This window comes from Cupressus sempervirens, chromosome 7 (genome assembly GCF_028749045.1).
Source record: "Cupressus sempervirens isolate cs-2001-9-10 chromosome 7, ASM2874904v1, whole genome shotgun sequence".
Classification (NCBI taxonomy): Eukaryota; Viridiplantae; Streptophyta; class Pinopsida; order Cupressales; family Cupressaceae; genus Cupressus; species Cupressus sempervirens.
The window spans coordinates 891,133,245-891,147,989 of NC_143124.1; the positions used below are offsets into that span (position 1 = coordinate 891,133,245).

At 34.7% G+C, this 14,745-nt stretch overlaps 1 protein-coding gene across 1 annotated transcript in view; it reads right to left on the reverse strand.

The window, feature by feature from the left end:
* The window catches only part of FU (kinase family with ARM repeat domain-containing protein), a 183,877-nt gene that overhangs the window by 93,433 nt on the left and 75,699 nt on the right, over positions 1-14,745 (reverse strand). Inside the window, exon 8 of the mRNA XM_089793391.1 lies at positions 11,556-11,619. Coding sequence (XP_089649517.1) covers positions 11,556-11,619 — 64 coding nt within the window. The remainder of the gene's footprint in view (positions 1-11,555; positions 11,620-14,745) is intronic.

Consider the following 14,745-nt stretch of genomic DNA (forward strand, 5'->3'; position numbering starts at 1 on the left):
AAGATTAAATCTTTAACTAAACTTCTATATAAAAGTTGGAAACAGTGATAACAATCAACCAACACCAACTCAAAGGCCGATTCAAACTATATCGGTATAGCTTTAAATCCAATTTCAATCTATTTTCTAAAAAAAGCCTCTTCCATTGGGGCACAAAGACTTCTAGAAGTAAGGAAATTCTAACTACTTCTATGAATTTGAGATTACGATCGCTTTAAGTATTATCACAATCGCTTTAATTAAAAGCTTTGGCTCCAATTGTTTCTTAACTCAATATACTTTATTATTAAACACACAATAACAACATGAATCAAAGATAATATACACAAATTACAGTCAAAGCTTCTAATTTGCATTATCACAATTGCTCTCAATCAAAGTTTCGACTCCAATTGTTTCTTTGTATTCACTTTTCTTCAAAATTGATACTACACAATCAAATTTATGCTTGCACAATTTTATCAGAGCTCTCTTGCATAAAAATAAAGACAATTTTTACAATGAAGGGACACTTCTTATATAGAAAAATAAGTGGCAGAAAGGAGGAAAAAGTGGGAGCAACACAATCACTTTGACCTGATAAAACTATGTCTGAAGAATTATTGGATTACATGTCATGAGGACATGCAATCGAATTGCAAGCAATTGCATTAGATGCAAATCATCTTCTACAACTACAAAGATGAAATGCTAAAAAGTAAAAACTAAAAAGGAAAAGGTGGAAAAAGTTGAATCAACCCTTAAGATTGTCAAGAAAGCCTTGTTACAAGATTCAAGAAGAGTTGGCAGATTAACGGATTTCCGGATGATTGATTAACAGAGGAACAAATGTGTTCCTTATAAAGAATTACAAGGACGTTTTTAAAAGAAACAACGTAGACTGAAGACGGAATTAGAAACAAAACTAGAGACAGGAAAGGAAACATTCCTATCTGGATTGAAGAAAAAAGAGACGGGATAAGAAACATTCCTATCTAGACTGAAAGACGGACTACAGACAAGTAGTTGACTAGTATAGAAAGCATAAGATATTATCTTAATACCCTCCCTTAATGGTCAACGTATAGATGTCGAAACATTCTGTGATAACTAAGACCCTCCCTGGATCTACAGAATGCTGAAACCAAGAAGCTTTGCCAGAAGAGTGCTATGACTCAAAATAAGTTGCATTTACAAAACTTCGTTTTTGTGGGAAAAACGGTAAAACCCAGAATCTCATGCAACCTTGCGCATTACAGACAACTTGAAATGATTTTTGAGGAGAAAATCAACAAACCCAGGAAAAACAGAAACAAATTCAGAAGGCGAAAAATGCAGCTTCGCCTTGATCAGGAAGCTCGACAACTTGTGTTGTTGGCTGGGAAGCATTTTGCCTTGCTTGGGCAGCCAAACGTTTTCGGCACTCAAATTTCATATGGCCGAACTTGTGACAGTAATTACACTGTACATTTTGCTTCGTACAGCCATCCAAGGATTGAGTAGAAGGTGGATGCTGGGAAGGCTAAGAAGATTGATGGTTGTCAATGTTCTGTTTAAAGGATTTTGCAGCAAAGGCTTGCTCAGTGGAGGTGGAACTGGAGCTGCTACCGAACTGTTGTTTCCACCGATCTTGCTGAAGCAGCAGGGTGCAGAGATCAGCGAACTTTAGATCAACACCAGTGGACGCGATGTTGAGAGTCTCAATAAAATGCTCATAGGATTTTGGTAAACTCCGAAGAGTGATTACCACAATATCCTCTTCCTCCATCTTGCGACCGATGGCAAGTAATTGATCACGGATTTCCTGAATCCGATTCAGGTGTGCCTGGAGCGAGGTGCGCTCATCCATGACAATAGAAAACAGAGTGTTTTTCAGAAAGAAGGCTCTGCTCTTGTCGGAAGTCTCATGAAGACCTTTTAGATGTGTCCAGATTTCGGTAGCTGTCTTGCAGGATGGAATCTGAGAAAGCTGGTCATCAGCTACGGATAGTTTGAGAAGCATTACTACCTCTCGATTGTTCAGATCCCATGTATCTTGATTAGCACCCAGAGAAGTCGGACGCTGCATAACACCCAGAACAAGTTGAGCGGTGTTGCGATATTCGAAGATTGCGATGATGCGCTGCTTCCAGGTTCCATAATTGCGACCATTGAATTTGGAATTATGTTCGAGCAAAATATTTGTCAGAGATGCCATGGCACGTTTTTCAGTGAAAAACTGTGAAAATCTGTGAAGGCACGTTCTTCGAGGCAAAAATACGAAAGACCTAGAAGAATCAGAGAATGACCCAGAAGAGAGCTCGAAAAACCCAAAAGGAATCTGCTATCGTTTTCTAGATCCGCTGGCTCAAAAATCGAGGCACCCAAAAAAACGGACAACCCAATTGAGCTCTCGAAAACCCACCAAGAATCTACAAACAAAATATTTTTTCGACCCCAAAAATTAGGGTTTCGAAAAAAAAGGTCCTAGCTGAAAAAGCTTGAAAAAACTTCAGATTTCTTGATAAAAATGGTCGTTTTTGTTACAGAGTTCTATTAGAGGCAGAGGCCGCACTGAAGATTGGAGTTTTAACTCCACAAATGGTCGAGATTGCAGGTTGTTGGTTGTAAGAAAAAAATTTGCACAAAAAACGCCAAAAAAGACCTCCAAAAATCGCAAGTTTACAGATGGATATGGCGCGATTTGCAGATGCAAGCAAACAAAAAAGGAAATACGCAACTTCCCATCTTGATTTGTAGAGAAAAAAGGATATCAGGCGCGGGCGGAAATACTAGTTACAAGCTGAAAACCAGATGCGAGCGGAAATGAAGACCAGGCGCAGGCACGAACAAAATGCCAAGTGTGGGCAGGAATGAAGACAAGTCACGATAATAACAAGATCGTGATTAGAACCCTAGACGCAAGCATGAGCAGATAAAAACAACTTTCGTTTTGCATGGATGCGATTTTCAGATTCATAAACCCTAGCTGAAACTTAGATGGGCACAGATAAATTTCTCAAAAAAATGGAAATCTTGGACATGCTATAGAAAAATCCATAGAAATAATTTCAAAAAATTTAGCAGATAATTTCAAAAGAAATTATAAATTTTTCGAAAAATTGCTTATCATGGCTCTGATACCATGTTACAAGATTCAAGAAGAGTTGGTAGATTAACGGATTTCCGGATGATTGATTAACAGAGGAACAAATGTGTTCCTTATAAAGAATTACAAGGACGTTGTTTTTAAAAGAAACAACGTAGACTGAAGACGGAATTAGAAACAAAACTAGAGACAGGATAGGAAACATTCCTATCTGGACTGAAGAAAAAAGAGACGGGATAGAAAACATTCCTATCTAGACTGAAAGACGGACTACAGACACGTAGTTGACTATTATAGAAAGTATAAGATATTATGTTAATAAGCCTTATACCTAGCAATACAATCATGAACCATGGGAAGATTTGGAATCTTCATTGTCTTTGAAATGGCTTCAACTCTAATTGCATTAGCATGTCCAATTTTCATAAATTTATAATTCTCTGCAAGAGAATCACGCAAGTGCTTTGCCACAAACTTGTATGTAGGGAGAGTTAGTTAAATCTAACCCTGAGCTTAAACTTGAGAGTTTTAACTAACCCTGAAGAGGATGAACCATCTTTTTCCTTGATCTCTACTTGACATTTCCTTCCAACAGGTCTGAAGTGATTGAAATCTATCCAAACCTTTGCATGTACTCTCTCGAGGCCCTTGCTTTCCAGCCACTTGTTAGTATTCAGCAAAATAGATTGGAATCTATCAAACATATGAACTCCTTCCTCTTGTTGCCACTGAATAGGAAAGGGGCCAAGCTTTTCAAGTTGAGTCTTTTGATATTCGATATCCAAGATCACACCATTATCTTCAATCTCAAATCCTTTCGAAATCTCAACCATGTTAAGGTTGATATTTGTTGCAACGTAAGCCTATAGTAGTCCATCTTGACGATATCTATCTCAGTGCACAAGTCAATCAACACATCCTCCATGCAATGAACATGGGTGAATGTCCTATTAATTTTTCAATGCATCTCACTGTAGTCAAAGTTGGATCTAGCCTTGAATTTCTTCAAGGTAATGAGCTGAACTTTTGGTTTCATAGCTTTCGCCTTATACACTGAATTGAGTATATACCAACCAAGCTGGAGGGGTTTGGTATATACACTGCATTTCTATGAGTTGTCTGGCCATTTCCATGAGAATGATCCTATCAGTAGGATATCTTGATAAGGTGTATAGTTCTCTTTGAAAATAACCAACTCTTAGGTAGGTGAAAGTTGGAAATCGCAAGAAAATGCACCTAAACTAATTTACCTTTTCCCAAGCCTCATCTGATAATCTTTTGATTGCTAACTTATTGTTGAAAAGACAATTGAAATGGCCAAAGAACGCATCTTGTACCCTCCCATAATGATGCTTTCTCTATGTTAGCTTAATCTGATCATAGTAGATCTGGATGGGAACTAGAGACCAATCTCCCTTGGTGGAGAATCCTAAGAATGTCCCTATGGCCACGGCAATGTAGACCAACTATGAAGTAGAACGGTGATGACGTGCCCACATGAATCAATTGTTTACACAATATTGTACTTATTGGCTCTCCCCAATAGACAAGTTCCTTGTTTTCATAAATATGAAAGATGAACTTATACATTCAAGGTTCAAAGTTACCAAATTCTTTCAGACCACAGATTTTGCAAAGGAGAGTTATCAAATCATTAACCTCTGGAGAGAAGTCAGATCTGTGTATTGTTTTCAACCATCTAGAGAAATTGGGTCTCTTCTTCTCTAACCCGTTATCATTGGTATGCCTCTAATAATCTAATTTGCTCTTATTCTACAATTGCACAGACATTGCTTTAGACAAATCCATGCATTTTGATGTTGGAGGCAATTTGAAGATTTGCTCAATAACATCTGGATCCAAGCTCAAAAGCACCTTACCATCTATATCCTTAACTGTTTTTTAATTTAGGGTTAAAACGACATGCACATCCCAAGACGAACTCAAGTTCAAGGGCAATCATAGAAAATGGATACCAAATAAATGTTACTCCTCTTGATACGTTGCATACTCTTGTTGGCAAGCGTTTCAAGCCTCTGCAAGAAATTGGCCATGTCAATATGCCCAATCTCCGTATCTAAGATTTGATCAAGAGTAGATGAAACAAGTGACGCAATTATGTGAGCCGGCTCCTTATCATATTGATATTCCATCTTTCCTTTGGCTTTTGTTGGTGCAGACATATCTTACACTACAACATGGAAATTCCAAAGAGTAAATACATCATCTGAAAGCATTTGATCCATGAAGGCATTAGAATTCGGTTTGCAATGGCAGATCTATGAAGAATAGGTGTTTGAAGTATTGATTAGATCTTATGCAACACATGTGATGGTTGGAAATGAATGAAACACCAAGTATTTGGACAAAATCGGACTTAGAATGATGGATTGCATGTAGGCAACGATGGGGCTTTTGTTTGAAAGGCCAAGAATGCAAGTTGGATGCATATGGATATGAGAAAATGACAATTTTGGTATTTGAAAGTGTGACCTTTTACCAAAATCGAGTTCTCTAGAGGTAATTACATGTAGGAAAAATGCATCATCTTTACTTGAGATAAATATGTAATTGGGTTTGAAGGATGTAATTACATGTGTTGGAGGATGAATTTGGAAAATGGATTAAGTGTGTATGGCATGGAAGATGAAAACATGTATATGCACTTGCATTCTTGGGTAGAAATCTTCACCTTTCTTCCAAAAAACAAGTCAAAACAAGCAACAATCCAAAAAAGAAAACTAAAAACTAAACAAAAACTTATGTCTTGCTATTGACTCGAACATGACAAATTTTCAAATCTCTCTTTACATGCAATTTTCGTTTTTTGAGTTTGCAAGATTTTTGCATTTGCAATAAGAGGAATTCAAACTTATTTAAAGACAAAATGCAAAATACAAGGGTTGCATTTGAACAAATGGACAAAAACTAGCCAAAGAATGCAAATTGTAGCAAAACAAGTAAGAAATACAAACAATATTGAATCCTTATACTTACTTGGACCTCAAAGGGCCAAAAAATGGAGCAAAGAGAAGTTTGGATGAACAAGTCTTCTCCCAAATCAGGTTATCCATGTGCAAACGCATGCAACAACCAAGAGGCTTTAAAAAATTCAAAGTTTTAATACAAATCGTGGTAACTAAGGGCAAATGCATATGCATGAATGAGCAAGATGTTATTGCAACCTTCTTCCTTCAACCATTTTTATGTATATCGAACTTAGAAGGCCCTAAAACATGGGCATTTTTGGCTCCATGAAGCCAAACGAGGTCTCTCAAAGCATTTGCATGCAAACGTTTTTTACGAGTTGCATGTATTTTGGCGGTGTTAATGCAAAACGTGCCCTACAAATGCATTTACATAAAACGTTTTTGGCTTCAAAGAGGAAAAACGTGGACTCTAGAAACCTTTGCATACACTCAAAAGCCTAAACTCACCCTATAGATGCAAACGCATGAGTTAAAAATGCTTGCTTTTGTGAGTTTTAGTGTGAATCGCACTCTCGGGCTGTCATGACATGTGACCTTTTGCAAGAATACATGCTCTCAATAATAAGTCACACTCTTGGGATGCAATAACACGTTTTATTTTGCCTTCCAACTCCAACGTTTTCCACTTCAAAGAAAAATCGGACTCTTGCAAGTAAAACACATGACATGTATGCATGTAAAAGAAGGTTTGTAGTGCAAATCGCACTCTAGAAGGCTTATGACATGTGATGTTTTGCATATAAAATGTATTTCTCGTACAAATCACACTCTAGAAAGCCTTTTGCATGTTTTAAAATATGTTTTTTTATTTGCCCAAGTCAAGCATTTACCCTCAAAGAGTAAAACGCACTCTCCAAGTGCAAATACATGTTTTATTTTGGCCTTCAAATGCGAATTGTACTCTCCAAGTGCATTTGCATGTTTTTAAATATGCTTTGACTTATCATGCATTTGGGTTGGACAAGCCAAAATCGCACTCTAGAGATGCAATTGCATATTTTGATCATTTGCATTTGCATGCAAGAGGAAATTACATTCTCTAGATGCATTTGCATGTGACATATTTCAAAAAAGACATGTTATTGAGTTGCATAACTTAAATTTTCTATTTACAACATGTCTAATTGATTATTGAGCAAATATCACTTAAAGGAGTTGAATAAAATATTTACGCTATATAGTTTACAAATTATGTGTTAACATTTTACTTAAATGTTTTAAACAAAACATTAAAGTAAATCTCAACATCAAATTAGACTATATAGTGCACTACAGTCACTAAAGTGAAAATCAAAAAGTAACTCAACATCAAAATATAACATAAAATGCACTATAATGACCTAAGTAATAAATTTAAGTCGTAAAGTAACTTAAAAACATCACATAGAGTGAATTTAAGTTACATTTTTCAAAAACTGCAACTCAACATTAGAATATACATCCATTTTTTGAACATTAGAATATACCAAATCAAAGGGAAAACCAAAAGCAAGAGATTGAACGAAATAAAAAGATTAAAACAAACTAAACAAACAATCAAAAATGCAAATAAGGACTTTGAAGGTTTCAAAAATCGAGCATAGGTTGATAAAATGGAAAAGCGAAAAGGACTTGACAAAAGCCGTCAGTAAAAGGATTCACTATGCAAATTGGGAATGATTTGTTGATCAGTGTTGGCCAATTAAATAGTGAATTATCTTAGAGATATGAGAAACATAGTTGAAAAAGTTTTGTACTATTATCTCCATTTTGTGATGACAAAATTGAGGACAACAACTTGCAGATTATTGCTATTTCAAGTTTCATATAGGATCTCAATCGAGCATTACTATTAGTGATCATTTTCAGATTGGATATATATTTATTTGTGCAAAGATCAAATCAGATTAAACTTAATAAGCATTTGTGTCTGTTAAGTAATAAATCTTGATTAGAGATTGGGTGTCTAATTTGATATGAAAAGGCACATTCATAAGACATGGTTTTTCATGGGATCAGTCTCTTACGTGAATACTTACTGCAGATCCGATCCACATTAGGAGATATTTAAATCAATAAATGTTCTACCTTTTGTGGATCAAATACCACTAGTTCAGATTCAGACCTAGCAATTCATATTCAGTATTTTTCAATATTGATTTAGCATCATCAAAATTTTAACATAGTATCAAAGCCAAAGTTATGGGAATCGGAATCGGATAGAAATCCGCAAGGCTGAATCGAATTGAATCATGAATCGGCTATGAATCGATATCGAATCGGCTATGAATCGGTATCGAATCAGCAAAAACCCTTTAAATTTAGAGATTTTAACAATTTAAAACTTATTTCATGCACCATTTATTGAATATAATTGAACACACTATAACATCATCAAATAGAAGTTAACACACATAAACATGGAACACAAATGATAATCCATCACATACATAACTATGTTACACATAATATGTAAATTATAGGTTGTAGTTGAAGTAAATAGAAATCATAGGATCATAATGATTCAAATCATAGAATGTATGTAAGATGAAGATCCATAAGACATCAAATCATAAATGTATATAAGACTCTAAGATGAAGATTCAAGAAACGTATGTCTATCAATATATGTAAACAAAATGAAAAAACAAAGCTCCATCTCAAGCCTCATCATCATCCTCAAGGTCCTCGTGTTTTTATTAAAAAATGAGTTCACTTTTTTGCTTGTCGCGCAACCAATTCATGGAGCCGATTCAAGCAATTTTTTGCATGAATCAATGATTCATGGCAAAAAATTGGTGATTCAATTCACTAGATCCAAAAAAATCGCCATGCCTAAATTGAATCACCAAACCGGCGATTCTAGCGATTTTAGGGCAACTCTCAGAACTATGATCAAAGCTATGGTTAGATTAGAGTATCTACTAGAATTTGTGTTGTAGCCATGGTCAGATGAAGCGATTTGTTGCACTCATATGTTGAAGGATCGTGATCGAATCTGCAAGCGGCCTACCATTCGTTGCCCTATCAAACTTGTCTGAATACAAAATGGTGATGCAAGTTCAGACAAACACCATTGCAATAAAGAAAACTAAAAGAGTAGAGATTAAAAACTCAAACATTTTGTTTGACTTTTTCTTCAGTACATTTCTAAGCTAAATCATTTGGAGGCACTGTAAAAATTATTATTTTTAAAATGAGAAGGATGTTGCATTAAGATAATTTTATAAACTTGTAAACTAATAAAGAAATAATCAAATCTTGTTATTTGACTTCTCTCATTGAAGCATGCACTTTATATTTTAATAGAAAACAATCAAGATTTGGAAAGTTAAGACTAAAAAAACTAACAAACAAATGAAATATTGAAGTGTAACACCAATGCTTGAGAACATCGAGATGAATTTCTGAGAAGCCAGGACACTAGGACAAGTTTCCAGGAAGGGTGGACAATGGGCCTCAATTTTGGGATGGTTATAGGACAACAGGTAAGGGAGGGGTGTTGTATAATATACAAATAGAACTTGATATGCAAGTTATGAAATCATGTTTCAGTATAACATACCAAATTAAAATTCTTGAACATAGCAAAATTGCAACATGAACTAAAACCATTGAACATTCAACATAGTGACATAGTACATACCAAATACACATATAGAACATAGTACACAGTACATACCAAATACACATATAGAACATAGTACACAGTACATACCATATATATATACACACACATATGACAATAACATTCAAAAATCAAAATTCAAATAGAAATTGAAGTACCAATCCCAGTGGTGGCATGGTTGCCGAATGGCCAAACTGGGGATACTTGGGTACCTCAAGTACTCAGTGCAAGGACAAGTACTTCGAGGATTGGGAGGGGGTAGGAGTCCCCGTGTTTGACTAAAAATCGATAAACATACCAACAAAATCTACAAAATTTAACACTTACCACTTTCAAATGAGTTTGGAAGTCTTTCTATGAACTCCTTGATGTTGTTAATGCAAACCTCTCGCCTCCCGTTTTCCTTCCTCTCTCTCACTTTTCCTTTCTTCTTTTTATAACAAGCAAATAGAATGTCTTTTAGGGCAAATTACAAAGCATAAGTTGAAAAAAAAAGAAGGAAAAAGCATTGGCAAAATGTTGTTGATGTTTTAGCGTCAAGAGAAGTAAATCTGAATCTTCTATGATGTTATTATTTCAAAGATATAAGCAATTTGTATTCTGACTCTGATATCTATCTTTCATTTCTAAGAAGTATGCATGCATCACTGTCTGATATACATGACAGAGGCATATCTATACGTACATGTATTCATACTAATGTATGCATACATGTACATATACATACACCTCTGCTATATATATATATATATATGTATGTATGTATGTATGTATGTATGTATGTATTTTATTTTTATTTTATTTTTTATGATAGTAAAATATGCATTATGATCGACCGACTTGAGTGGTCAAACTTCATATTATCCATGACAGACCTTGTTGTCGGATTTCACATTATACATAGCAGATATCACTGTCGGGTTTCATGTTACCCGTAACTAAGATTAACACTGACCTTTTGTTATTCCCGACTGATGATATTGTCGGGGCGTTAATCCGCTTTAAGCATGCTTTCTTATGTCGGGTCTCCAACCCGTGTTTTGATGCAATTATATCATCGTAATTAAGCCCAGTGTTATCGGGTAAACAAAAGTATGAACAGTTATCTGTTAAGATAAACATGCCTCCGAAGAGGCATGTCCCTACGTGGCCCTTGGGCCACGTAGGGGCATGACTCTTCAGAGTCATGACTGTTCATTATGTATATTTTTGGATCACACAATCTGCAATGAACATATACAACAAAACATACAAGTACCTGCAGAGTTATACTCATGTTATAATATTATTGCCATTATCATTCACAATATTTTTCTTACAGCGATCCAGTAAAAGCAATCAGTGCTGAGGAAGAAAGAATTCAAAGAACTTGCTTCAAATACAAAAAGATAAGTAAAGTTATTCTGCTTATTTGATTCAAATTTAAAACACATATTTGTAATTGTTTATCTATCAGAGATCCTATATTTTTAACAAATGTGACTATCACAACGCGAGTTATCCAACACGGACCCAACAAGTTTTGCCATAACTCGTTGACTCACCGGGTCATGAGACTTATGTGCAAAACTCATCGAGCGAAGCTGACGAGTCAGCAAAACTCGCCAATGGACTTCCTCAAGTAACCAACTCACCAAACTCACATAACTTGCAATGAGTTTGAATTCCTTATCTTTGCCTAACAATGCCTATAGAAGGCATACCATAAGCCAAACCTGATAAATTGGAGATTAAATTTTAATAATAAAGTTATTGTTTTGGATGAGAGAAACCAAAACCAGTGAATATGAAGCAATAGCAATATTGTCTATGATGTGTATTAATAGAAGACGCAAACATTGGATATGTAAACACATTGCAATAAAAAATACATAAACATTGGAAAACTCACCTTTGATGGAACGGAGAACCATAGTATTACAAGACATCGCTCTTGCAAACCCAAAGTCACAAAGCTGGCAAAAATCATAAAATACAATTAAATGAAGCATATGCCAGAATTCGCTGTGTAGATATATTATCATAGAACTTACATAGGCTTTCACTTTAATAGTCTAGATTCAACATAAACATTCTTACAAGAAATGAGATACTTTAGATAAACAAAAAAGAACATCAAAGACCTTGTGAGAAGCTAAAATGAAAATTAACAACTAGAATAACATAATAATGCTTGTCAATAAATCAATGTGACATTATGTATCATTATAATCCAAATCACTTGATGTCATCCATCATAAGGATATAGATGTGAATCAGACACAGATTTAGGACTCCTCATATAAAATCAATAGATTATTCTAGTGTGTACATATTTCGTAAGGGAGACCCACCAAAAGCAAGACTAATTAATTAAACCTCCCCAGCGAAAGCCTGTTCATTAACCAACCATCAAGACATTTAAAATATTAATTTCAATTTCAAATTTTCATATTAAAAATAATACTTAATTGTTCTATTTAGACATATTATCTACCATAATTATATCAATTATATGTTTTCACAAATGAATTAAGCTTAGATCCTCATCCATAATCAAATTATCAGGATATTTAATTAATAGCTACTACTTCCCTAAACTCTTTCATTAAGTACCAATCCTCTTTAGCAACTATATTAGCTTTTGCAATGCAAATGTGGCATTTAGGCTTCTTACAGTGCCCTAGCCTACTTACTAATTGATTGCACAGAATGATGTATTTCATTCTCTTCTCATGTTATGACTGTTATGCTTTTGTCTTCTAGCTTTATTTGATCAGACTACTCCACTTCTATAGGTGTCTTGAAAAAGTGAAATCTAACAAAATAAACCCCACTATTTAATCTAAGCTTCAAATAACAATTCAAGATTTACAGAGATGGTATCATCTTTTCAAGTGGAATAAATAGCGTGTTTGTGTTCTAAAACCTCAAGATTCTAGCAATATTAAAATGATCGTCAATATAAGCACAGAATGATAGAAGTATTCCTGCACATCTTTGACTCTAACAGTGTAGAATGTGTCAATTTATGCCAAGCCTGTGTTAAATAGGTACTAAAAATTAACATTTATTGGAGACTCGATCCAAGAAAATTTCCTCATAATCCAAAACCTCCTTTTTTTAAATCTCGACCCTGTCAGCTAGTGTATTTAATCTCCCCTTAGTTTTGAGACAAATGGTGTTGAAATGAAGTATTACGGTAAAGAACTGTATATGTCCTCCTACAATCTCAATGAGCAAGAAAACCACTTTCTTTTCTTTGTACGACATGCACAAAAGGGAACTACACATCAAACTCTAATTCATTTTTTGAACTTAGCGCCATTAACATTTTGTTTTGATCCAAATGAAACTTTTGCAACTTCTGGTTTTCATGGAGGCTATTCGAATTTGTATCATCCACCTCCTCTTCAACCAATTTGTTCTTAAAAGAAAGAAGTTTAAGGTAAGTTTTTAAACATAATCCCCAAAGTTTATGGCTGCCATTAGTGGAAGAGTTGAAATCATTGTGACACTGTTTGTCTGCTGATGAAAAATGCCTTGAAATCTGAAGAATATTGGCCTTAAGCAAAGATTGCTTAGACACACTCTTCAGTTTCTTTCCAACAATAAGCACTGCTCGCCTGTCACAATCTGGATCCAGATGAATATTACATAAAAGTAAGATCAAATATTCATGTTCATCTAATCAATAATCCTTAAAAAACATGAGAAAATAAGTTTAGTCTAAAATGAAAGCAAAATGGCATTGAAAATGTTTAAGATTATTCATGAAGAATGCTGCCAGCCTGTGGCATCCACTCTTGTTTTTACAGTGAAACCTTCTATCTGGATTTTAAGCACTTTATCCCATCCACTATTTTTAATTTAAATGATGAAACCATAAAACAGTATCCCAGGTTGTCCAATGACTACAATTTTTTTTAAATGGGCAATGTAATATTATTATTTTAACAAAAAAGGTCCAACATAATGTTAAAAAATATTTTTTATAAAGAGGATCTAGTGTGATTATAAAAGTGTCTCGCTAAGGGGTCAATTGAAATATCAGTGGCATCCACTCTTGTTTTTACAGCGAAACCTTCTATCTGGATTTTAAGCACTTTATCCCATTCCCTATTTTTAATTTAAATGATGAAACCATAAAACAGTATCCCAGGTTGTCCAATGACTACAGTTTTTTTTAAATGGGCAATGTAATATTATTATTTTAACAAAAAAGGTCCAACATAATGTTAAAAAATATTTTTTATAAAGAGGATCTAGTGTGATTATAAAAGTGTCTGGCTAAGGGGTCAATTGAAATATCAATTTTTAAAATAAAAATCTACACACTTCTAACAGGGCAAAAATAAGTCAATAAACGATTATTAAAGAAAAGCTGAGCTAGGTTAAAGAGGCATCGAGAATATATTTCATCTATTTGATTTCTCTAATATCTTGCACCTTGTCTTCATCTAGTTTCTCCCAAGAACGCCATTGGCATGTAGTTGATTGAAGGACAGATGAACTGCGTTGGCAAAAAGAGGCATCCAGAATTTTTTAATCTGCTTGATTTATCTAATAGCTTGTATCTTGTGTGCATCTATTCGGTCAGAAGAAGAGAAACCCTTGACATGCAAGTGTTTGAAGTCAAAACCCTTCACCTTGAGACAAGTGGAGCAGGGAATATTCTCATCCATTTCTACAATTTTGTGATTTGCACAATTGTCATTGTATTCTAGTTCTGTGGTTCCAATGTGGTGTGAATTGCAAATTGGTTCTGTCAATTGATAGTGTGGTGTGATTTATTTAATTTCCCGTGTGTATAAGGAGGGTTCTGCAACAGATTCGTATTGTAACTGCCATATCATAATAAAAGCACTGATGATTACATATATATTTCTGTTGATATTACCTTTCTTATTTACACTATTATGATGATGTAAGATGAACACAGCTGAACCACTTTTGAAATATAGATTGAAGCTATGTACTGTATCTGTCGTACATGTTTGACACTACCCTGTCAGTGCCATACAAAGTAGCATTGACTATTACTCATGGTCTATAGTATATTTTGCAGGGACACAGAAGGAGTTTTAAAAGCCTGCCACAGC